The sequence below is a fragment of the Cupressus sempervirens genome, chromosome 3 (genome assembly GCF_028749045.1).
Source record: "Cupressus sempervirens isolate cs-2001-9-10 chromosome 3, ASM2874904v1, whole genome shotgun sequence".
NCBI classification, from domain to species: Eukaryota; Viridiplantae; Streptophyta; class Pinopsida; order Cupressales; family Cupressaceae; genus Cupressus; species Cupressus sempervirens.
Window position 1 is genome coordinate 547,985,852 of NC_143120.1, and position 27,728 is coordinate 548,013,579.

The window sequence follows — 27,728 nt, forward strand, 5'->3', positions numbered from 1 at the left end:
TATGTCATATGCTCGCAAGACTATGTCACAAAGATAATTAACTTTGAGATAGAGGATTGCCCCATGAGGCTAAAGTTTTGACCATAACCCCATCTTGATAAGGGTAGTCACCCACTTTAAAGATCAACATATTGTCTCAAAACCTCTACAGAAGAGGAAGATGATTTCAACTAGCAAAGTTTTAATGACACACGAAAACCATAATATTTTCTGACCCTTTTACGACTGTCTAGGGTTCAGGGAAAACATCTCAAGTCTGATAAACAACATTCCATGGACAAGGATAATCTTGTTCTTACTATCATTAAAGCTCTAGAGGAGTGTAAAAGATCTAAGGCCACAAGAGAAGACAAGAAAACTTTTCCAGCCAATCTGTGGTTTAATGAGGAGTGCAAAATGGCAAAAAGGAGTTGGAAAAAGAACATGAACAAAGAAAGTAGAAAGGAATATGATTAGCTGATTAAAAAGAAGAAAAAGGAGTATGTGAACATGAGGAGAATCGAGTTGATTAATATTGGTAAAAGCAGCCCCAAAAATGGAAAGAGCTTCAACAAAGAAAAACACAGATAGAGAACAACATCATAGGAGCTAAATGGCTGGAATATGCCAAGACCCTTTATGAGTGTGATTTAAGAGAACATAGAACCATGGTAACTGAGACTACATGTGAGTTATTCAACCAAAAGGATATTATTCAAGGCATAAAGAGGTTAGCTACTAGTAAAGTGCAAGATATAGATGAACTACAGGCTGAATAGTTAAACTGGGGTGCTGAAACCCTGGCACCACACATCACTAAGATTTTCAATAGTGTCAATAGAGAAGGCTTCCCTATAAATTGGACAAGTGTGGTGATCCCACTTCACAAAAGCGGAGATATAAACAACCCTTCTAATTACCGAACCATCATGATCAATCCACTCTTTGGAAAGTTATTTGGCAGCATGGTAAAATGAAAAATTAGTAGATGGGCTAAAACAGAAGGCAAAAGAGCAAAAAGGCAAGCGGGCTTTAGACCGAAACACTCTACTATAGATCATAGCATCACTCTCAGATATTTGATAGAGAAAATTTGGGACACTCAGGGGGCCGAGGCTTTCTGTTGTTTCATGAACTTTGAAAAATCATTTGACACAGTGCCACGTAATAGACTTTGGGATAGAATGGAAGAGTTAGAAGCTCCTAAAGAACTTAGGTCTGGTGTGTTGGTTCTCAAAACCGCAGATTGGAATCCTACAAGCCTTGCCTACTTGATGTTGGGATATCCGACCGGTTAAAGCCAACTTGACAGGATTGATCGGTGCAATCCAAATCCCCTGCGCTTCCGGCTCTGCAAAACCGAGGCGGGTGTACCTGATCCTAGACAATAACCTTAAATTCAAGATGCTTATAGCCGATAAATTAGAATGCGAATGCAACAAAAGCTTTTCAAAACGACAAGAATTATTAAAAAACTTTAGAACTGGCACATCATGAATTGAAAATAATGAATAAATATATGGATTTTTAAAAAAATAAAAATGATTATTACAGATGATTGCAATGAATGAATATATTAATTCTTCAAAGGAAAGAAACGAAATAGTTGCTAGCATATGGATTATGAATCGAGAGTAAAAGACCAATGGTTAATTAAATGGGCAATCAGAGTCAATATTATAAGTTGAAACGTACAACTTTATAAAGTCTAATATATTTAAACTATAAACAATTTCAACAATTCAGACGTGAAAGGTCAATTATATGAATGCAATTTTAAACTAGTCTAGGATGCACTTTAACTCCTGCGGAGACAAACTAGACAAAAATAGGGAAACAATTAAATATTTCACAATATCTATGTTTATCAAATTTAAAATGCAATAATGACCTAGTCCACTTATCTGAAATTTAAAATATTTATAGAAATTAATAAAAAACATTTATAAAGGACACAACTTAATAATAATTTAAAACTACAAAATTTAAAATAAATAATTATGCTGAAAATAAAATCGCAATAAAGACACTCCTTGCGGACGATCTATCTATTGCTCTTCAATTCTGAAATCACATATAAATTTGCTCGGCAATCCATAATCCACGGGCTTAGTTCAAAACTTCATTTATTCACCATTGAGAGAATAAAATATATCAAGTGCATATAGTATATGTAAAAATTTAAAATATGAATGAATCATCCCCCTTTGTCATTTTACATCTCCTATTTATAAAGGAGTAAGGGACATCGGTTTCTTTTCTAAAAATTGCACCCCTTCATAACATATAACTGATCATTGTTAAATGGTAGTATAACCTTAGTACAATTAAATTTAACTTTGTTATAATATAACTGACTGTTCATGCTTATGGTTCCATCGATTTATGCTCTCCTATTTCTGGCATGTATCCATACTCAGGCTTCCATGTAACTCCTCGTGAAGTGCCATTTTTACGCCTCCGTTCAATACGTATGCGCCTCACGTTTGGACTTTGTGATAAAATCGAGAGCAATGTTTTGCTGCTTCATTTCCATGTTTCTTGAATCTGCAATCTTCCTCCCCCGTACATCCTCATCAGTGTGATGACTTGGTTCAAACTCCTTGCTCCCATAGTGACTCTTTATTCCTACAACAACACATAACGATATTAGAGATCAATGATTTAAAAACGTCCTTGGCTCTGGCGGTTTTGTAAGATAAAGCCACTCAAATCTCCATCATCGTGGATGAGAGACAACCTAGAAATGTGTGGAACACCAAACTCTTCAGCAAAAAGAGCATTTGTACTATATAAATATCCCAAATGAGGTCCAAAAATGGACAAGAAGGTGCACAAGTTATTCAAGTACGGTTTCATTGCAACATCTGTTAAAGTAGATGATATTCCCAATTGAATGTCCAACAAAACTAAATCTGAAACATTCATAAGTTGCACTTCTTGAACCCGAGATAAATTTGCTTTTCAAGAAGGTAGCAACTTCTTCTGCCAGTCTTTGACCCATCTCTCTGAAATCACAAGTAATTCTATCTTCATTAGCCTTTGACATAAGACACTGTGCCCCTAGATCAATCAAAAGCCACTACTCCTCACAAGCAGCAAATCCAGGCGATGACCTTGAAAACCATGTACAAACACCACTACTTTCAATAAACGTCCACTTCTCCCTACTCCTTGATCAGCTGACTTTGGCGGCAATTCGTCTCTTGATTTCATTGGTGTTACAGAATCTCCTTGCTCAAGAGAATCAGTAAAGCCAAAAGTAGTGCCCTCTTTAGCCTTACTCAATTTCTGGCATTGGATCGTATGTTGCTCAATATAGATAATTGGAACAAGAGCTATCTTACCAAATATCTGCAGATCCTAAAGGTAGCTACTGTTTATCTTCATTTGTTCAATACCCTTTCGATGCAGATCAGCATGAGAAGCTGCAGCTACTGCAGGATCTTCATAGGATTTCCTCGAAATATTTTTTCTTGCAGTTTGTATAGCCCAACCATTCACTTCAACAACTTCATTATTCATTATTATCCTGATACAAAATTTTCTGTCCAGATTAAGAGGATATCAAAATTGTTTTCCAAGTATGCTTTGGGAATTATGGTTCTTTATAGAGCACCACTGGTGGATCAGAGAACATGTAGAAAATACTTTGTACAGTATACTTTGAAATTCTTGTCTTTGAAGTCTACACCAATCAAGGATAATCTGCATGCTGAGCACTTGTGTTTGAGAAACTTGAAAACTATATACAACTGGCAGTGTTCTTGTCTAGACAATATTCCAGACAATTTTCCAAGAAAGGGAAGCTCATGCCCACTTCATATCAGATTCTACTTAAAATATTTCTCATGTTAAAAAAAACATTACTTATGTGCTGGAGAGTACTATAGCACTTCTTGTTGTTTGGTATTCTGTTTGTCTATCTAGTTGTTCTCATTCAAAAGTATTGTGACTACATGTACCTTTTATCTCACATTTTATCATTTCCACTTAATGACAAACCACTATTTACATCTTCAGCTATGGAGCCCGTAAAAATAGGGGTCCATCATGCTATTCACAAATTGTATGAGCAGGTCAAAGCTAAAATCAGAATGATGGAAGAGCTATCAGAGGATTTTGGCAGCAACATCGGGGTTAAACAAGGGTGTCCGCTATCTCCAACATTATTCAGGCTCTATATTGACCAGTTAGAAGAATGGATAAACGAGACCAATGGTGAGGGGGTATAGCTGGCCCACTTTGTGATAAGATTACTCTTATATGCAAATGATCTCATCATACTTGCTAGAACGGCTAAAGGTTTGAAAGAACACTTGAAAGCACTAGAAAGTTTTTCCCATGAAGTGGGAATGCAAGTGAACACTAGCAAAACCAAAGTTATGAACTTCTCGCTGAAGAAGAATAGGGGTATACAGGATGAGTTCCTGTTTGAGGGTAACCCTCCTGAGATTGTGGAGGAGTACAAATACTTGGGCATAGATTTTCATAACAAACTCAATTGGGATATATGCAAATAAAAAAGGATTCAAGGGGGCTGGAAGGTGTTATATTCTCTACAAATACAGTGCAGGAACGCAAAATTATGGGATTGGATGACCATGAAAACTCTTTTTGGTTTGCTGGTCACTCCAGTTATTCTATACAGATGTGAAGTGTGGGGCAGTAGTATGTCCGAACAGAAATGGCGACAGGTAGAAAGAATTCAAAAACACTTCATCACATGCAATCTTAAAGTCAAGACCACGGTGCCATATAAGATCTTATTGGCGGAGGTGGGTTCCTTTCTGTTAGAAGTCATCGCATTGGTCCGGATGCTAAGCTATTTAAAGAAAACCCAAGGTCTAAAAACACATCGTTGGACCAAGCTAGTCGTAGATGAAAAACTTGTTAGGCAAAAAAACACATGGATGAAGCAAAATGACAAATGGATGCGAAAATGGGATATCGACATCCATACTTGCCCGGATAGCATTAAAGAAATAAAGAAGTTTGTCATGGAAATATTTTGCAATATTTTATGGACAAGGCACATAGAGTGGAAAATATCTTATTACATTAATGAATTTAACCCCCACTTCTAGCCATGATGAAAAGGCCTATATAAGAGCACCTATTAATTGGAGATCAAAAATGCTGATGGTGCAACTCATAACTAGTTCACACTGGCTGCGATGTGAAACTGGTAGATGGCAAGTTCCAAAGGAAGAGTGGGTAGATAGAATGTGTTTATTCTGTAATATGAGAGCAATAGAGATGGAGCAACACTTTGTCAAGGATTGCCTGGCATATAGTGACATCAAATCTGGTTATACAACAATATTATAGAACAAGGACTTCAACTACTTATTCGAGGAAGATCAAGTGAAGAGAACAACGACTCTGATTATCAAACTTTAGAGAAGGAGAGACAAGCTAACCAAAACTTTGCAGCTAGATTAGTTCCGCTCCTACCTTGGGGGGGTGATCGTGTAGGTCCCATAGGCCACTTTAGCTTCGTGGACGTAATTAAAATCTATCATATCATATCATATCACTAGTGTATTTGCGGGCCACCAGATGATTATAAATTAAAGGATTTGTAAACCTGTGCACTCGCGTGGCTTTCCATATATCATAGTGTATATTTTTTTGGGGATCATATCTTTATCAAAAATTTCGGACGACATTTGTGAAGTGGCTTCTTCATTTCGTCCCCTGCCTGATGTTTCTTCTTTTTCTATGTCGCCATTGTATGTTTTGGACATTAAATCCATTCTTTTCTTCGAACCATGGTCAAGGTTTTACTAATTCAAATTAGGCATATATCATTTTATCGAGCCTCTTGTTTGTTCTATCATTGATGACCATCGTTCCTTGTAAGGGCCTACTCCTGACACAATACTCTCTTGTTGTTCACACGTTCCCACCTTTCAATTTGCTCTCTATGTTTGGCGTTATGTGGAATCATTGTTTAGAACTCAACCCTTCCATTTAATTGCGTGTCACCTTCATATGTTTTCCTCCACAAGCGGTGATATAGAAAAACTCATCTAACGTGGAGCCTTTGTAAATTTCCAGCGCTCAAACACATTCTGCTTATTATCATATTTGATCTTGTGAATAATTTGTAATTTGTCTTCCGAAATAGAGTTCCAACCAAATATAGATCGACGTCTTTATAATTTGATATAGCACGACTTGAACCATGATGAATACTTTAATCCTGGGATGTGTAGATATTCTTGTGCAGGCATCGTCCTGCCTCTGCAAGAGTCTTGAAACTCAAACATCATCTCAATCTTCATGTTTGATCAATGTTGAGGAGGTTGTCATGTGTTGGTTACTTCATAGACCCTTCATCCCTGGATACTGATAATCTTTATTACAACTACTACTCCTCTGTCAGCATCATGATCAGCACTATCATTCATCTATTGACTGTATATGTATTCAGACTTGGATGAAATCGGTTTTCAGACTCCTTCGTCGATCTATTGATCCTTATCTCACCATGAGACATAGAGATCCTTATTTCCCAAGAATTCTTCTATAGTTGGTGACAATAAAAACTAGAATTAAGTATTATTCCATATGCTTTGTTGGTTTTCTTCATCCGTGCTGAGTAGGGTGAGATTCCTTGTAACCTCAGTAGAACTCCCTTGTTTGGTATTGTTTCTTTGTTTTAAATCCTTTCAATCGTTTTATTGCTAATATATATGCGATGGTTTCTTCAGATAATCTCCAATACTTCTATTGTCTATGGTAGTAACAGTGATAGCATTCTCCAAAAGTGTGTGTAATATAGCAGCAAATCACACTAAGTACAGCCAGCATAAAGATGAATAACTTCAGCTCTAAATGACTTCCACAGTGATATAAATCAGACATTCATTTCTTACTTCTATTGTCTATGGTAGTAACAGTGATAGCATTCTCCAAAAGTGTGTGTAATATAGCAGCAAATCACACTAAGTACAGCCAGCATAAAGATGAATAACTTCAGCTCTAAATGACTTCCACAGTGATATAAATCAGACATTCATTTCTTTGAAAACTCTTCAATGCCTGCAAAGTAGGCACACCCAGCTCATACCCTTGTCTCAATTCTTACACTCCTTGCTTTATAACAGATTCTGTAGGCCCATAAAGAAATAAAAAATGCTTCCATCATTGCTCACTACATGCTGTATGTGCTTATTGAAATCAGATTGAGTGGACAATTTCACAATAATTGGATATGTTTCTTTGCATAATCAAGAATGGAGACCAAAATTCTGGGCTCCATCAAGTCCTAAGATAGTTTCCTTCAAAAGAATGGAAAGACTAATGAGGCATGACTGATTGCAGTGGGTAGTAGAGTGTGTTATCACACTAACTGATCTGGGACAGTGAAGTAAGAGTTTTCAGCCTAAAATTAAGTTGTAGTTGGTTAAGTACAGCAAGTCTTTAGTGACATTCCCCATGGTATTCCACTGGATACGGGTATTGAACACAATAGAATTGGAGGAAGGTGCTAATCTGGTCATAACCACTCCTTATAGGGACTCAGAGGCATAAAGATGAAATAGAAAAGGCCATTAAAGAGTTGTTAGAGATGAGTCACATAAGGCCAAGCAAGAACCATTTTGCATCTTTCGTGGTCTTAGTGAAAAACAAAGATGGGACCGTATGCATGTGTATTGACTATTGAGCTCTAAACAAGAGGACAATTAGGAATCGATACCCCATTCCTCGCATTGATGAGCTGCATAGAGTTTGTTTCTTTTCAAAGATAGACTTGAGATCTGGGTACCATCAGATCAGAGTGAGAGAAAGGGACATGGAGAAAACAACGTTAGGTGTCATTATGGGCACTACGAGTTTCTAGTCATACTCTTTGGGCTGACTGATGCACGCATGAACCAAATTTTCATCAACCAGCTCCATAAGTTTGTTTTGTTTTTTTTTTATGACATTTTGAAATATAGTAGAACATGGGAAGAACACTTGAAACATCTAGAGGAAGTACTTAGTATTTAGGAGAAAGAATCTTTATTTGCTAAGGAATCTAAGTGTGACTTTGGGTTAATGGAACTGTTATATCTTGGTCGCATCATTAGTTCCAAGGGAGTTAGTGTTGATTGGCTTCCTCCTACCAATTTATCACAGCTGAAAGGTTTCTTTGGTTTTTGTGGCTTTTATAGAAGATTTGTTAAGGGGTTTTCACAAGTGGCCACCCCATTAACTGATTTGACCAAATAGGAGCCTTTGCATGGTCAAATGGGGCACAAAAATGTTTTGATCAGTTTAAGAATCTTGTGAGTTCATGTCCCATGCTAGCATTATCTGATTTTACTAAACCATTTGAGCTAGAATGTGATGCATCGGGTGAAGGGATATGTGTTGTCCTAATACAAAATAAACATCACATTGCTTTTGAAAGTTAGAAGTTGAGAGGAGCTGAAAAGAGTTATTAAATTTTTGATAAAGAGATATTAGCAATAATGCATGCTCTTGCCTAGTTTAGGCAATATTTAGTTGGGAGTAAGCTCACTGTTGAAACTGATCACAATAGCCTTAAATACTTCTTAAACCAGCAAGACTTAAGTGAGAGAACAACAAAATTGGGCGAGGTGAGTAAACTGCAAGCATATGACTTTGACATTGTTTATGTGAATGGAAAAGAAATATTGTCGCTGATGTTTTATCTAGAAGGCTTCATTTATGTTCATTTATGTTTTATCTAGGAGGACAACGGCTAAGTACGTTAAAGATGATTGGGATTAAAACACACTTGAAGGTAAAATTCATGATGACAAGTATAAGGTGCAAAATGAATTGATACCTTACAAGGATAGAATTTTCTTATTCCCTAATTCCAAGTTCAAATCATAAGTAATGAAAACATTTCATAATGCTCCTATGGCTGGTCATCTTGGTTTCTTCAAAACATACAAGCAACTTAGATAAAGATTCAGTTGGAAACGACTAAAACTTGAGGTTTATAGATTTGTACAATAATTCCCAACATGCCAACACAACAAACATGAAAACACAGAACCGGATGGTTTGTTACAGCCCTTGCCAATACCAAATAAAAAATGGCAGAGCATTTTCATGGATTTCATAACAAGTCTACTAGCAACTTAGGCTAAAAATTGCATCTATGTTGTGGTTGATAGATTGACTAAATTTACATATTTCTTTGTCATATCAGCTACAAATACAGCTGACACAGTTTAAGGCAGGAGAATCCCTAGAGGAGATGTCCTAGCCCCCAACAAATAACCACACAACGGAAGATAAACAATAACACGAATATTTAGATCCAAAATAATGTCAATTCTCATAATATAATCATAAGATTTACATCCAACATGTCCGGCTGTAAAGCCTTCTGGGTTACAGCCAAATACATAATAAAAAACCATAGCTAGCCCAGATCCACAATCTAATAGAAACTCCAAGAAGAATCTAAACTTGTGCTCGCAAGCCACCAAGCAACCTTCTTGTTTCCCAAGCCCCAGCTACTAGCGCTACTCATCTTCTCTCTTCTCAACTACTCCTCTCTAGCTGATTTCTTCCATGCTGGATGATGAATAATGACAAGACAAGAACCTCTACTTATACCAAACCAAGCCACAAGTCACCCTAGGAAGTTACATTAAATAAACCCTCAAGCCATAAGTTACATTTATTATTTTCTTTTTCTTTTTCTATTCCATCTAATTTTTGTCACTTTCTCTCTCTGCCATAATTTTTTTCCTTTTTTCTTTCGAATATTTTTTATGTCCCCCTGTATTTTCTGATGCAAGATGCTCCTGCATCAGACTCCCCAAGTAGATAGAAAAGTGTGTCCCACACTTTGACGCCAAAAGAAATATCTACAACCATCTTCATCTTCGTCAAAGGCTTCCAATCCATCAAGGACAAGAGAACAAATCTTTACTCAAACATCAGAATCGAATGAATCTTAGTAACCCAATCAACATGCTCACTCCCAGGAACAAATTGAACATAATACTTCACCAACAATCTTTGCAACTGATCACAACTAGCCATGATAATATCCTCAAACATGAAATCCAAATCAACAACATGTAAGCTCAAAGAAACATGTAAATCCTCAACCAAATCAACCATAGGCAAATCAGGAACATACAGATCCACAGTATCATGTAGATCCTCAACCACATCAACAACTAGTGAATCTGCACTAGCAAAATCGATCTCCACATCCACAACAACCTGATTATCCACGACCAAGTGCTCTGCAATTTCCATGTCAAACACAACCAACTGATCATGAAAATAAGTCTTCATCCTAGCATGAACAAGGTTAGGAATCTCTTCAGCAACAACCACAAGTTGTTGTGCAGGTTTCTCATTAGACTCCACAAACTAATCAACAAAACCAACTTCCACCTCAACCTTACCATGCCCTCTCCTCTCTCAAACAAGTCTTCTAATCAGCCAGACAACTTGCTTCCGGATTAGTAGACTCCAACTCCAGTACCATACAACTTTCTTCTTCAGATCCTCAACTCATTTAGGAAAAGCAGCATCCACAACAACATCCACGCGAGCAATCATCTCATTAATCCTCCTCTCCATTATATCATGCAGATTTGCAATCATCTTAGGGTCCAATCTTCTCGGAAGCATCTTCCAGGATCTTCGCGAAACCTCTGCAACAAATCCGTAAATCAACCAGATTCAATCTTTTCTTTCATATACTTCACCCCAAGTCCTAATGCAAACCGCCTCATGTTTGGCAATCTGTCCACACACTCAAGAATAACTAAGCTCTGATACCACTTGACACAGTGCAAGGCAGGAGAATCCCTAGAGGAGATGTCCTAGCCCCCAGAATATAACCACACAGTGGAAGATAAACAATAAAACAAATATTTAGATCTAAAACAATGCCAATTCTCATAATATAATGATAAGACTTGCATCCAACATTCTCGGTTGTAAGGCCTTCCAGGTTACAGCCAAAAATAATCAATTACATTAGTAATTCTGCAAGATCTCGCAAGATCTAAACCCTAGCTAGCCTAGATCCACAATTTAGTAGAAACCCTAAGAAGAATCTAAACTTGTGCTCGCAAGCCACCAAGCAACCTTCTTGTTTCCCAAGCCACAGCTACTAGCTCTGCTCATCTTCTCTCTTCTCAGCTACTCCTCTCTAACTGTCTTCATGCTGGATGATGAATAATGATAAGACAAGAACCTCTACTTATACCAAACCAAGCCACAAGTTGCCCTAGCAAGTTACATTAAATGAACCCTTACATTAAATTAACCCTCAAGCCACAAGTTACATTTAGTACTTTTTTTTTCCATTTAATTTTTGTCACTTTCTCTCTCCACCATAAATTTTTTTTTAAACATTGTTTTTTTCCTTTATTTTATGTCCCCTTTTATTTTTTGATGCAAGATGCTCTTGCATCAGACTCCCCAGGTAGATAGAAAAGTGTGTCCCACACTTTGATGCCAGAAGAAATATCTACAACCATCTTCATCTTCACCAAAGGCTTCCAATCCATCAAGGACAAAAGAACAAACCTCCACTCAAACATTAGAGTCAAATGAATCTTAGTAACCCAACCAACATGTTCACTCCCAGGAACAAATTGAACATACAAATTGAACATAATGCTTCACCAACAATCTTTGCAACTAATCACAACCAACCATGATAACATCCTCAAACATGAAACCCATGTTAACAACATGTAAGCTCAAAGCAACATGTAAATCCTTAGCCAAATCAACCACATGCAAATCAGGAACATACAGATTCGCAGTATCATGTAGATCCTCAACCACATCAGCAATTAGTGAATCTACATAGCAAAATCCATCTCCACATCTACAACAACCTGATTATCCACGACCAAGTGCTCTGCAATTTCCATGTCAGACACAACCAATGATCATGAAAATAAGTCTTCATCCTAGCATCAACAAAGTTAGGAATCTCTTCAGCAATTGCCACAAGTTGCTCTGCAGGTTTCGCATTAGACTCCACAAACTGATCAACAAAACCAATTTCCACCTCAACCTTGCCATGCCCTCTTCTCTCTTGTACAAGTCTTCTAACCAGCCAGACAACTCACTTTCGGATTGGTAGACTCCAACTTCAGTAGCATACAACTTTCTTCTTCGGTTCCTCAACTCATTTAGAACAAGCAGCATCCACAACAACGTCCACTCGAACAATCATCTCATTGATCGCCCTCTCCACTATATCACACAAATTTGGAATCATCTAAGGGTCCAATCTTCTCGAAAGCATCTTCCAAGATCTTCGCAAACCCTCTGCAACAAATCCGTAAATCAAACAAATCCACTCTTCGCTCTGTTAAACTTCACCCCAAGGCTTGGTGCAAATTGCCTCACGTTTGGCGATTTGCCCACACACTCAAGAACAACTAAGCTTTGATACCACTTGACACAGTGCAAGGCAGGAGAATCCCCAGAGATGTCCTCGCCCCTAGCAAATAACCATACAACGAAAGATAAACAATAAAACAAATATTTAGATCCAAAATAATGCCAATTTTCATAATATAATCATAAGATTTACATCCAACATGCGCAACAGTAAGGCCTTCCAGGTTACAGCCAAATACATAATCAATTACAATAGTAATTCTGCAAGATCTTGCAAGATCCAAACCATAGCTAGCCCAGATCCACAATCTGATAGAAACCCCAAGAAGAATCTAAACTTGTGCTTGCAAGCCACCAAGCAACGTTCTTGTTTCCCAAGCCTCAACTACTAGCTCTACTCATCTTATCTCTTCTTAGCTACTCCTTTCTAGCTACCTTCCTCCATGATCGATGATGAATAATGACAAGACAAGAACCTCTACTTATACCAAACCAAGCCACAAGTCGCCCTAGCAAGGTACATTAAATAAACCCTCAAGTCACAAGTTACATTTATTATTTTCTTTTTCTTTTTTTTCCATCTAATTTTCGTCACTTTCTCTCTCTGCCATAATTTTTTTAAATTTTTTTTTAAAACATTTTTTTTCCCCTTTTTTCTCTAATAATTTTATTTTTCTTGCATCAATAGCAGTACAAGTAGCAGAACTTTTCTTCAAAGAAAATTTCAGACTCTATGGGCTGCCCTAAAACATATTTCGTGATAGAGATAAAAAGTTTATGAGTTTGTTTTGGCAAGAACTATTTAAGTTGTGAGGAACCGAGCTCTCTCCTAGCACTAGTTATCATAATCAAATGGATGCTCAAATTGAAATTGTCAACAAAATGGCTAAAAGGATACTTAAGGAATTTTGTTTCAGGACAGCAAAAGGCATGGGTGAAATGGTTGCACATGAGCGAGTATTGTTATAATTAATGCCGATAGGCATTCTACAATGGCAGAAAGGGTGGAGTGGGGCAACATGTGTGTGTTAATGTTAACTTTTATCTTTCTAGATTAAATATGACAACCATCTAGACGTCAAAATTTTAAATTTTATTATAAATAGAATATACTATTAAAAATAATTTAATAAACACCACATAAAATATTTGTTAAAATTATAATCTTTGCAAATATATAAATAGTTTTGGTTGCAGTAAATTAAATTTTAATAATTTTGTAGTCGATATCTATCGGCATTTCTTTAGATAGTTTTATCTAAGCTATCTATAATAGTTCTACCTAACATATGTCAATCAAGATGTCACCTTACATGACCCGCTTTATGGCTATGAACCATCAAGTATTTTAGACTTGGGCTTGACGAATAGTAGCATGCCTAAAGTTGCAGATTTATTACAGCAAAGCAAGGACATTGTGAAATCATTGAAGGAAAACATTCAACAGGCTCAAAACCAACAAAAAATATGCTAATCAGCATAGGGTAGAGAGACAATTCGAAGTTAATGACTTGGTGTACCTAAGATTGCAGCATTAATGACAATCTTCTCTCAAGGGAAGTGGAGCAGAGAAGCTTGAGCCAAGATTCTACAGACCTTATCGAGTGGTTAAGTAGATTGGGGAGGTTGCCTATGAGCTAGAACTTCCTGCAACAAGCAAGGTACATAACGTTTTTCACGAATCGTGGCTCAAGAAGGCACTTGTGCATAATGTTACTCCATCAACCACCTTGCCACCATTGCATGAAGAAGGGAGATTGATTTTGATTCCAAAGGCAATCATTGACACTCGGGAGAGGACTCTCAAGAGGTAGGTAATTAAAGATTACTTGGTGAAATGGAAAGATTCACTAGTGGAAGACACAACTTGGGAGAATGAGCAGATTTGGCTTCATCTAGCTCTGAAACTGCTTGAGGACCAGCAATATTGGGGAGGGTGGATTGCAATGTCCCCTCCTCACCTTTGAAGAAATTAAGACTAATTTATTAAATGTTATTTGCTTTGCCATTCAACAAATTAAAATGTTAATATGCAGATATTGTTCGAGTAGATAAAGGAAACATAAAGAGTGGATATTATTATTATTTGCATAAGTGGTTTACAAATGGACTAGGTGACAAATAGGATCCTTCGTGGAAGATGAGAAGGCAAGAAGCCATCTGTGTTACACACACAGGAGAGTTATATTGGCAGGAAGTGCGTTCAATTCATTGTGGGGAATTTTGGTGAAAAGTTTATTATTAGAATCTAGAGCAAGCAAACTATTGATTCGACGTCTGCAGTAGGCAAAGTCTTGCAGGTTGGTAGCCCATCTTCAGCTTCAAACAGGTCCTTAGGAGGGAATTTATGGAAGAAGAATCATATGCAGGAAATCTATAGCCCTATACCATTGCATGGAAAAACACTGGCTCGACTCCTGTAAGTACAAAGTTTTGTCAGCATATTTCCTATCTTTAGTATTTGAAATAAATTACTCAGGATAGCCTAACTCCATGTGTATAGTGGTAATTAATATCTACCCAAACCAAGCTTTAGGAATTTAAACAGGAAAATCTTTCTTAGTGCGTATTGAAGAACTAACAGAGATGGAGAATCCACATAAAACAGGGGAACGAGTTGTTGGTAAGAGTAATGGAAGGATGCTCGAATCGTTGTCCAATGGAAATTCATTAGCATTCGAAGTGCGAACATCTGCCCAAGGTTGCACAGGGATTTATCTACTGTAAATAAGAGGAAGGTGCTAAAAATGGCCATAGAGTGTTCGTGCGCTGGTAATGAGTGTCCAAGTTGCAAGTTGAATCGTGCATGTATGGTGACTGTTGTATCCAAAGCTCGAAGCTTGGGCATTGAATGGGGTGAATAGTGGCTGTGGGAGGGAATTGTGTAGTGTTAGCAAAATATCTGTGGAGCCTAGTTTGCTCGAATTCACCGTTGGCACCATCAACGTAAGAGCATCAAACAAGAAGGTAAACAAACATAGGGTGGAGTGTATTGCTGGTAGTAGAAGGCTTGTGACTAGCTCATATGCTAGGTTTGATTTAGAATTAAAATAAAGCAGTTCGGGAATTGACTCAACAGGCCAACGAGAACCAATTTTGTGTCATGGATAGTCAAAACAACTCTACTGTACTCAAAGTTGTAACCAAATAAATTGAAAGGTTTCATGTTAAGTATCTTGTTTGTATTTCGCGACCTGTTTTTGATTATTGTTCCTTTTGAAGATGATATGTGGCTCCTTGTGTTCATACTATATTGTAATTTGACATAAAGATACTTAACTCATGTTTGAACTTAAGCAAGGCTTCGCTGTTAGATAGTTTTGACTAGATTTGGGGTAGGACATTATAGGTTGTAATGCATTTGATGTAACTTTGTAATGCCCTCGATTGTAGTACTGCTAATATCTTTTTCATGCACATTGATATATTTGTTCATCTCACTGAATAAATGGAAGCAGTTACATGTCATTTTGATTAAAATCCATTGAATAAGTTAGTAGTGTCTATGCTTTGTAATTGTACTCCATTGGATAAGCAAGTGCCTAGCTTGTTGTTATTGCACCCCTAGTTGAATAAGAGTTAAGTGTTTCCTTTTAGTTATTTCACCGTACTCCATTGAAGTGAAGATTGGTCCCCCATAGCTGCCTAGTGTTTCTTTCAAAGTTGCTGCATTTTAGAAAGTTGTATTCCTAAACACCATATATATTCACCTTTCCTATCTTGGGAACTAGGTGATAAAGTTGTAATAAGGACAGTGCATTACAATTCATTTTTAGTTGTTGTACCGTCCTAAATTGGAAGCAATCCAATTTAATGAAGGTTTAGCACCCATTTAATGTGATTCTATCATTTATTTGCATTTATCTTCTATTCTCCTCCATTTAAATAATTAATTTCATCTCATGGACCTTTTATTAATTTAAAATTAATATAAATGGGTTAGACCTTTTTAAAAAAAAAATATTGTGTCCTCGTTTATTGATTAATTTAAATTATTATTTAAAATTGGTCCTATCATAAATAATATTTTATCTCCCCTAGAATTAATATTATGTGCCTCCTCTCATTTTATAAATTGGGGTAGACCTTTATTAATTCTAAATTAATAATCCTTAATTTACTCCCGTAAGAAATCTCATTTATTGCTCCACTTTAAAATGAGTCTCACCTCATTTTAAAGTCTGAGGCATTGGCCACTTTGAGATCTCTATCAAAGGGAGCCTTCTCATTTCATTTTGACATCAAGCATTCACAATATCACATATTCGCAAGATCAAACACTCATGCTCAAGCAATTCCTCTAGATCAAGCCTTCAAGCCTTCAAGTAATTGTGGGACCCAATCCATCCAAGATCCTTTGTTGTATCTTCTACATCTATTCATCTTCATCTTCGTGATTCAAATCAATTGGTGAGGTAAGAACATTACATTTAATTCGAGATATCCTACTATCATTAGCTGAATTCGTATATTTACTTTACATTTCTACAATTCAAATATTTCAATTCAAGGTTAATTCCTAAACTAGGGTTTGACCAAGGCAAACCCCCCATCAACAACCTTTTTTTATTGTAGGTTGTGGATCTCGGATTGGTAAACAAGTTGCGGATTCAAGTACCTTTTTCAGCTTTTTACAAAACTACGAAATCAGAATCAACGTCACACACAGTCCATCAAGGTTGCAATGTGCCCCTGATGGGCTAATCAGGGTGGCAGTCAGCCCTTGATTTACCAGGTCACCCTTGACATCTCACCAAACAATTTTTGGGTTTTGTCCGTATAGCAGTTTTTAGGCCTTCCCCGAGAAATCAGCCCTTTTCTCAAGGCATATTAGGTTTTTCAGGTTTTTCGCAAGGCATATCATTTTCCCTCTTTCATTTCAATACACTACCATTGCTTAGTTCTATATCGCACATCTAGTTGATTTCTCTTCATAGCTCTTGCTAAAATAGGGTTTTTAAGGACCTTTGTATCTTTCTCCAACCCTATAACCATTAGATCTTTGTTTGCATTAGTGCTCCTTTATCACACGGTTGACACTTATCTTCCTAGGTCTAATTACCTTAGAGTTGGGATTGAGAGGATCAATCTCCTGAGCTCCCTCTTTGAGTTTTGTAAATGTGGTGATGTGATGAACTTAGCATTTTATTTCCTTGATTCACATTTCCCCCTATACATCTTTGGTGAACCCTACGTGAAATCTTTTTAATAATCCTTAATTTACTCCCCTATGAAATCTCAATTATTCCTCCACTTTAAGATGGCTCTCACCTCATTTTAAAGTTTGAGGCATTCGCCACTTTGAGATCTTTGTAAAAGGAAACCTTCTAATTTCATTTTAACATCAAGCATTCTCAAGATCAAGCACTCGCACTCATGTTCTCAAGCATTCAAGCATCCTTTCAAGCAATTCCTTCACTGGAGATCAAAGATTCAAACATTCAAGCAATTGGGGGAGCAATCTTCAAGATCTCCTTCAATCCATCCAAGATCCTTTGTTGCATCTTTTACATCTATTAATCTTCATCTTCTTAATCCAAATCAATTGGTGAAGTAAGAACATTGCATTCGATTTGAGAGATACAACTATTGTAAGGTGAATTTGTACATTTACTTTACATTTTTGCAATTCAATTATTTCAATTCAAGGTTAATTCCTAACTGGAGTTTGGCCAAGGCGAACCACCCATCAACAACAAAAACCCTTTTTTATTACAGGTTGTGAAACTCGGATTGGCGAACAAGTTATGGATAAGAGTACCATTTTTGGCTTTTTACAAAACTTGGAAATCAGAATCAGCGTCACACACAGTCCATTAGGGTTGCAGTGCACCCCTGATGGGCTAATCAAGGTCACAATCAGCCCCTGATTTATCCAGGTTGCCCCTAACATCTCCCCAAATGATCTTTGGATTTTGTCTGTGGTGTAGTTTTCAGTCCAAATCGCGGGAATCAGCTCTTCCAGAGGTCATTTGACAACCCGTTTTTCAGGTTTTCCACAAGGTATATCATTTTCCCTCTTTCATTTCAATACACTTTATCATTGCTTAGTTCTATATTGCACATCTATTTAATTCCTCTTCATCGCTCTTGCTAAATTAGATCTTTGTTTGCATTACTGCTCCTTTATCACTCGGTTGATAGTAATCTTCATAGATTTAGTTAACTTAGAGGTGGGATTGAGAGGATCAATCTCCTTAACTCCCTCTTTGAGTTGTGTAAGTGTGGTTATGTGATGAACTTAGGGTTTTATTTCCTTGATTCACATTTCCCCTAATATAGTTGCCAAATTTCAAAAACAGTTGGGAACATTATTATCAGTGTTATAGGACTTGGTGGCTAATTCAAGGACTTTGGGAGTTTGATGTTAATTTGTAGAGTCTGAGCCTGATCTCGGCTTGCCGAGTCCAAGGCTTGTAACAATAGTTATTACAATCCCAACAATGAAGATTGTAATTTCCTTCGCAATGCATATAGCCTCCTACAATAAAGAGTATTATTTCATTTCATGCATGAGGAGCTTGCATAAATCCATAAGAGTGACCTATGAAACCAAAACACTAGCATAGGATCAATTCCTTTTGAAAACTAGGAGGTCATTCAATAGAAATCTCAGCTGCATTAACAAAACCACTATTGGCATCCATATGATAGACCTCCCATGTGCAGAAATTAGCAACAAAGAGAAACACCAAATGATATCAAAGCATTCAATTGGAGTTTACGTGTCAATGTAGGTGTGTATATCTAATAACCTTACTTGAAATACTGGACAGAGAACACGTGAGCATGTAGATAAGTTCCACTTGACCTAACTTTGACTAGATATGAGTTTGGCTTCCAATCCAGAAATTAAAGGAATATAGCCCAAAAGAACTTCCTGGAGAGACTCAAAAGTCAAAACTAGGCCAGTTCAAGAAGATTTTTTGACCTGCAGAAAACTTGCAATTTGAAGTCACTAGGCTGCCTTTCACCTAGTCTATGAAATCATTAGCCTTTTTACATGCAGCCATCTATGAAGAAGGAAAGGTGGAAGTGGTTTTGGAAGGCACCGAAACCCTACATTGTGCATAATCATGTGTAAGAGCAACAAGCACCATCCAAAGTTTTTCCTTGGGAAATTTGATTGTTAATAAGAAGATTGTTAATGTAGGCCAGGTCAGTCTACTGTTAAATTGATTTTAAATTTATGATTCTTCTATGTTGATTGTAATATTTTATATGTTTATATTTGAACTGTCCCTTTTACGCTAGAGTTTCAGGAGATGTGTTAGTCCTACCCTTACATTCCTGCATTTCTTAATCCTCCCTAAAGGGACTGAATGGAACATGTGTCAAATCAATGGTCTCCAAGACTGTGGAGATGGTTCCAAATTAAAAGTAGAAAAGTTCCAAACTACAAGTAGAAAAAGAAAATTGGTATTTCCCTAATAAATTTGGTAAATACTCGTAAAAATTGGCAGTACACATGCATGAAGTTTAATATGAATCAAAGTAAAACAATGAAATGAATTATATTTGAAGTTAATCATAAAATTTCATTTGTTTTTCTCTTACTTGCCTTCACCATTTCCTCTACAGATGTATTGTCAAATGATAGAATGCCAATATAGAAAAAATGGCCTCTACTAAACATTACCAGAAAAGGGAAATTGCTGGAAACTGATTTAGTATAGAAAGATTGGCTCCTCAGGAGGCAACTCCTTTAACCTTGAATAAATCTTTAAATAATGGTTTCATATGATACACTGGTACGTATAAATAATTTCTATATCTACTTGCATTGCTGACATGCAAAATACTGTAGAATCCAAATCGAATTGAATAAATGGCTGGTCTATCTGACAGAAAAAAAATCTCTTTATTTATGGCCATAGAAGCATTATGCAATTTTAATCATACTCCCAAAATGAATCATATGCAAAATTTCACAAAAATTCCTTCTAGAAACTAAATATGTGTCAAGTTGCACTTCAGTGGTAGGTCTGTAAAAACTAATCATAATTTTCTTTTAGTTTTGAAGCATCTCAGCTCTCAAGATTCAAAAACTAATATCTATATGCTTATAGATTACACATAACTCTATGCACATTCACTTAGTAAATGGATTGTCATGTTTCTTTGGAGTGATAAAATAAAACTACACTAAAAAGATAGTAATAATTAAATATAGCTCATTTGACTATTTGGGACGGTGAACCAAGAAACCTTACCACTGCCGCACATCTTGGAAACAACCAGTCATGAGGGCAGTTATCAAGTGTGTAAACAAACTCAACTGGTTCTGCCACTAATCAAAGAAAATGAGAATATAATTGTATTAGATTAAACAGATACATGATAACAATGCATCCAGACTAAATCATCAACTTGAAGCTTACATTCTTATTGTATGACTGCATTAAACTTGATATGGACAAAAGAAAAGAGTAAAAACACCACAAATTTGTAACTTACAGTTTCCAAGACCTCCCCAACCTTTATTAATGATTCCTCTTTGTTTGGTCTCCTTTAATGCGTTAATGATTATTTGTGTCATACCTTCTGGATCTTGAACAGGCTAGAAATAGATTTAAAATAAATATTCAATTAAAATATTAAGATTTTAAATAACTAAGAGATCTACAAAGGATAAACTTTTCAATTAATTAAGCATAAGCACAACTTCCTGTTTTAGATATCATTCCTAACGAAACTGATTAGAAAAGAAAGAACAAGCTGCAGAAGGAAGAGAAGCCATTAAGATCATAGTCTAGAGTGATATTCTAGAATTCTCTAGTGTAGGGTTCTTATTTTGACACAGTCTTGCAAGCCTCTTGCTGGTCTCCTAATTTGAGAGGTTGACACTATTTATTGTTATCAGGAATTTCATAATTCGGATTTCATTAATATGGAAGACCCAGTAATTTGAGTTACATTTATCTAGATGGTTTAATGGCTTTTTATTGAGATGTATATCTAAATGCTTCAATTGTTCTTGTTTATTTCCTGTTATTTCCATACAAAACATTTGTTATGAAGTGAACTATATGAAACCCTTCTTGCTCTAACTAGGTAATGAATGTCATTGGGTTGCTTGTACTTCTAGTCAAGTAAACTATTCACTTCTTCCTTTTTGATCTGTTGTATTTTAAAGTTCAGTTAGGTGAATCCTCAATAGAGAAATTATCAGTCGATTGTGATGGAAAGCATAATTTTAAGTCTCTCAGAAAAAATAAAAAATTCACTCAAATTTTAGATCTTAATTGCAAATATCGAGGGAAGAAAAATCCTAAAGATGATTAGAAATTGCAAGGTCTATGACAGACATCCTTTTGGTATTAAGTAACCAGAGAGAGACATGAGATCTCTTTACTGCCTTTGAGACATTGACCAAATTATTGCTCATTTTTATTTCCTCCAGCTATTCTCATCCTGATGATGGATCACAGAGTGTGATTTGAAACGTTATGCAAAAAATATATACACAATCAAGTCCAGAAGGCTGTATAACTCTGAACAAATTATTGTTTTTGTAATTTTCCTTGGGGTAGCTTTGAGATTTAACAATTTGATAGAAAGTCACAAGAATCAAAACTTCACAATCTCATTTACTAGAATTTCAACAACATTCATAATAAAAATCATTAATGGAGATTCCGAAGTGCACCCCGCATAGAACAATGACAAGGTTAAGTACATGCAATAAGAGTTATGAACCAGGTACTAGAGAAACAACCAAATTATGTAATAAGAGTGGAATCTTGCACAAATACTATAATTATAACCAGAGAATAATTTGTATACAAAACAAAAGGTGGTCTGAAAAGAATACATTTTAAACAGTTTTCAAAACAAATTAGTGTGTTTTAAGTTTTAACAGATTAGCTAATTAAGTTCAATGTTTTAATTTGGGGAAAGCCACTGACTCATCTTCAAGGAAACAATAACTATCAGTTTTAATAACCTTACAATGTGTATTAAAACTCTTTGTACATTCTATGATTCCTTTCCTTATATTGTTGATCTGAATTGACTGTGGTAGCTTCCTCGAAACATCAGAAAAAAAACAACTCTGCTAACCAAAAATTCTAGCTAAAGATGTTTCTGCAGAATACTTCAATCCAGTATATGAGAACTGAAAATTGTTGGGAAGAAATTTGAATTTTTTAAATTTCTTTCAATATATAGTTGCTCAGAACTTAAGAATTTCAAGAACAAATGCATCTTCGGGCTAAAGAACTATAACTAACATTTTGTTGAACTTACAAGGCTTCCAAATCCTATATAAATAGGTGGTGGTCCAAATTCAAGCCATCTCACAAGTGACTCTGGAGGTGTGTAATCCGCAGCCAGATTGAGAAAACAGAAACCTACAACATCAACTTTTGGCCCCCAATCTGCAAATAAAACAACGCTAATGTTTGTCAACAACAAAAGAAATCTAATGTGTGCAATAGATGTAGACATTATTTACAAATGGTCAACTTTCTAAATGAAACATGAAATACTAAATCAACAGTAAAAACTCGAGGTGTATTACCAAACACAACCTAGGCACTGCAAAAACTAACAGTCTGATAAATCACTTTCTAACAAAATTGAGAAACAACTGTTGCACCATTTATGGCTTCAATAGTATCTGGAAAACATAATGTACCTTCCGGTTTGGGGACAAGATGTGGACTCCATATGTACCCAGTAGGAAGATCTGTAATAGACCCTTGTGTACCACTTAGATATGTCACTGGACGAAGCTTCAATTTCTTTTTCCGAAAATCATTGATTATACTTCGAATTCCTAACCAAATTAATGAATCCACTACTTGATAAGATAACTGCAAAATACGATGTCAAATTATTACTAGGCACATTGTAGACATTATCATCCAATCAGTAAACAAACAAGCTTTCAATAACTGAGTTACAAAGTAATGGTCTGAAAAAACTGTGACCCCATTTTAGATGATTTATCTTAAATATGTAAACAGGATGCCTTTGTGCAAGATATTAACTCACTCGATAGCCTGCTGGCTGCTTCACACGTGAAAGTGGATGTGGAAATTTACTTGTTGGCCTATCCACCAAAGAATATAAATCAATATTTGATTAATAAATCATAGGGTAGTGAACAGATTCAATTATTAATGAAAAAAATCAGACAGTTGTCTATATGCTATATCTAAGTGAATGTCAATAGAAGATATGAAAAGTTCTAAGATAAGGAACATGTTTTTTTTCAGAGCTACAAGATTTTATAATAGAAATCTAACAGAATTTTGGAAAAGAAATTTTCTGAAACATCTTACAAAGGTAACTGCTGCCTGTGAGAAAATCACTTATTTAGTACCTATGCCAACAGTTAAATATCATGTGAGAAGAGTAAGGTTACTTACGTCCATGGCATTGTAAAAAATATATGTATTGGAATTCTAAGTGCTTCTGCAACATGTACATGCCCTGCAACATTATATGCTTACAAATCTCAGTGGTGCAATGGATGAGATAACCCGAACAGGTACTTAACAGTTAATGTTCAATATGAAAGGCCAACTCCTTTACATGCAACAAAATAATTTGATTGTCCAAAAGTAAGCTTGCAATTAGTCAAATAAAGATTTTTAGAATTTAACATTCAATATTAATGTAGACATGTCTGATATGAAGCACAGTTCCCAGGTTCTGCAGTGTCTAACCCCCAAGTTTTATATTTTTGGTTTAAACTTTGTTTGCCAAATAAAAAAGTGTTTTCTCAACAAATTGGAGTAAGTTTTTTGCAGATGTTTGAAACAGAGGTTTACATTCATTCATCATGAGCTATTCATTTTTTTGAAACCAAAACCATAAGTTTTTTGCAGATGTTTGAAACAGAGGTTTACATTCATTCATCATGACCTATTCATTTTTTTGAAACCAAAACCATTACTGATCCAGATGGACACTATTGTGTTGCCTTTCTGCAAAATTTGATAAACTAATGGATTCAGATATTTAACTGTTATAGATCATACCTGAAAATAAAAATAATGTAAACCTGGAACCTAGTTTCATAAATAGAAGGACAATAACCAGAAACCACTACAAACTAGAACAATTTTCAGATCAATGAGTAGACATATATTTTAAATAAAACAATATTTGTAAAACAGAAATGATATAGAACCAAACCGTAGGCTGGAGGGTTTGCAAGAATTGCTTCAGCACGAAACTTGACACCTGAAGCAACAGGGTAGGGCTCTGTGCATGCTGGTAACAAGGAGTATATTATAGCCTTTAATTGCTTCCTCTGTATAGCTATCTCCGAGGGTCCAGATGGCAAAAACCCTTTATTTTTAACCATATCTGCATCAATGGTTACAGTTTCTTTTCAGTCACTGAAAAAAGAGATCCTTCACATATAAGATAAAACTTACAGTAGATATAAATTGACAATTTATTATCAATATCCCAAGGTCTTTCCTAGTATATATCACAAGATACATGTCAGAAAAATGACCAGGCTTTCCTATCTTACATGTACAAGAGCCAATGTTTAAAAAGTGTCCAAGCAAGGGATCATGATTTGAGACTAAAGCAGTCACTTAATTGTAGGCAAGATAAACATCCACAAATAAAATAATACCAAATTTATAATGAGGAATTTAAACAATAGATTTAATGAAATTGTTATAATCAAATGTTCTAGGTATACAGGTTGTGTAATATTTTTTGTCTTTTCATAGTTGAAAAAATGAAAAAGTGAAGTAAACCAAAAAATAATGAAACTCAATTTTCACCACCAGGAATCTGATGACATAATTTGTTACTCAAGATATTGTTCCTGATTTGAAAACAGAACCTAGTCACAAATGAAAGGTCATTTGTTTATCCACTTTCCGTCAAGAGACGGTTTCAATAGTGCATTCACAAAGGAGATCATGTTTTGTCAGTTTTAGAGCTTAACAAGCTTGTATGCCAATCAAATTCATACTTGGAGTTGAGATGACCTGGGGTATCCTGGGAAAGACAATTGACACATGTTTACTCAGTTTTCATGAATTTGCCACTTTCCACAGACAGCAAACTCATCAAGTACAATGGCAATTTCATGAGAGACCACAATGAATAAAATTCAACTAGAGTGAAACTCAAATCATCCCTTGGCAAAAATGGCAATTTCATCACAGGCAAGATAAGGATCAGAATATGAAGGATTTTGAGGCTATGTAAGAATATGGACTAATTGGTATCTACTGATGATGACAGCTGGTACAACATCTGCATTTATTTCTAAAAGTCTGTATACTCCAGTGGTCAATCTAAAATCATCAAATTATATTAATTTGCCTTGCAAAGAGCTATCACAACAATCCTTCTTCCAGATCCATTCTATAATAGTATTGTTCACTATTATCTTCAATGGAAGAAATTCCAGTGTTACTCGAACAAGACTAACAATGAAAATAACACAGATGCAACAAATGTGGACTGACGAACATCGGAACACTTTATTATTTTGCTTGAAAGAAACTGAAACGAAATTGAAGACAACATTCAAAAAGAGCACACAATCATATATGCTCAGATCAAAGTATATAAAGTAATGTAAGAAGAAATGGTGAAGTTGCTGCCCATAATCTTCTCCAAGTCCTCAAAACTTTTTCCAGCCTCCCCAAAAATCCAAACTCAAGTCGCTGTTAGTTGTCTTAAGATTGACAAACAGTACTCGGCATGCAAACTAGGCATTCCTCGTCATTACAACATGTTGCAACTCAAATCTGTAGTAAAACTTTGGAGATTTTGTTCTTAATTGTAATGATCCTGGCTTAATCTGATCAGAAAAAACTTGGACTTGTGAATTTTATCAAACAGTTGGTGTGTAACCCGGATTTACAGTTATGATATCACTGAAAATAATAAAGCTTTCCAGAATACTGCATTAAGTTTAGTTTTGATCCTTAACATACAACCAGATTCTCAGACTTCTCCTCTAGTGCTCATTAAACATAAAAAAATTACTATTGAACCAAACATAATGCATATATATCGGGCATATATATCGGTTTGGACATAATACAGTTCTTTAACATTTAATATCAAAACACACATGTAATACAGATCAAGAACCTGATAAGCCGCCAGCAAATTGGTGTTGTTGACTTGCAGAGTAAGGCTGCTGAAGTACTCACGCCCACAGCAGCTCAACATAATGGTGATTTTCCAGCCCCTGGACTGCTACGTCTCACATGGTAAACCGACTATTGTTGATGAGTGTCTTAAACACTGCCGCTATGATCAATGCTTCTGTAATATCCTGAACTGGATATTTACTGATTTCTCTTTTAACAATATAATCAGCAATTAAACTTTGCAGATAGTTCCAGCACAATTGAAAAAACCAATAGAAATTCCAATGGAGATTTATTCAACCATTCTCAGATATAACATTCAAACTCAGATATAGGCAAAATGGAATACAATGCTATAATAAAACCCAAGGAATTCTCCACAAGAATATAACCCGTTATTTCATAATAATATCCAAAATGTCGAGCATATAACCATGTGTTACAAACCACTAAGATAAAACCAGCAAACTCTTATAACTCCTTAAAATACATTATTGCATTTTACAACAGCAATACAATAACTAGTACAAAAACCCAATCTTAAATATAGATTAACAATTAGATTGGAATGCTAGAATAAGAACATGTAAGCGTGAATGAAACACCTGAACGAATGTTTCCTGGGACAATGAGTTTGTGTCCATTGTCTGCCAGCACGAAGGGCTACGTCCTCAAACTAGCTGAAAGCTGAAGCTTTCTGAAAACTCTCACAAGAGAGAAAACTGAACTGAATCATAAAACTCAAGCATACTCAAAAGGAAGGGGTCTCTTCTCCTTTTATTCTTGCAATAGTGACCCTTCGACTTTCTTTCTGATTTTTTCGTCTTATCTCTCCTCGTCCTCTTGTGACCACTTGGAATATTAATTGACCTTTAATAATAAATTTCCAGCGCATGTAGTTAAACTTAAAATTGTAAATACATCCCTTCTTAATATTTCTAATGTCCCACAAAAGAAGGGACATTACAAATCTCCTCTCCTTGAGATTGCTTTCCCTCAAGCAATATATACTAGGATCCCATATAAATCTGTAGTTAATCTAGTGTTTACCGCATAGGGTAAGAAGTTCAACACAAGTATAACACGATTCAATTCAGAACAGGTACTTTATTCATGTATGCACTTGCAAATTACAATCCGATTACAATGACTACAATGATTCCAAAGTCCATCTCGGACGTATACCTATAACTTTCTGAAGGGGTGACTCAAGCGTCATGCGCCCGTTCGGGATACTATTCTACCCGTCGGCTACATTATACATTTACCGACAACATCATCCCCCCAAAAAGAAAG

The 27,728-nt window shown here is 35.8% G+C and overlaps 1 protein-coding gene across 4 annotated transcripts in view; it reads right to left on the minus strand.

Annotated features, from left to right (window-relative positions):
- Window positions 1-27,728, minus strand: part of SGT (UDP-Glycosyltransferase superfamily protein) — a 214,467-nt gene that overhangs the window by 23,157 nt on the left and 163,582 nt on the right. For all 4 annotated transcript variants that reach the window (XM_089820835.1, XM_089820837.1, XM_089820833.1 and 1 more), the window contains 7 exons: window positions 24,493-24,666; window positions 23,721-23,784; window positions 23,344-23,401; window positions 22,985-23,162; window positions 22,594-22,724; window positions 20,803-20,905; window positions 20,559-20,635 (listed from right to left, as the gene is read on the minus strand). In XM_089820835.1, coding sequence (XP_089676961.1) covers window positions 20,559-20,635; window positions 20,803-20,905; window positions 22,594-22,724; window positions 22,985-23,162; window positions 23,344-23,401; window positions 23,721-23,784; window positions 24,493-24,666 — 785 coding nt within the window. The remainder of the gene's footprint in view (window positions 1-20,558; window positions 20,636-20,802; window positions 20,906-22,593; window positions 22,725-22,984; window positions 23,163-23,343; window positions 23,402-23,720; window positions 23,785-24,492; window positions 24,667-27,728) is intronic.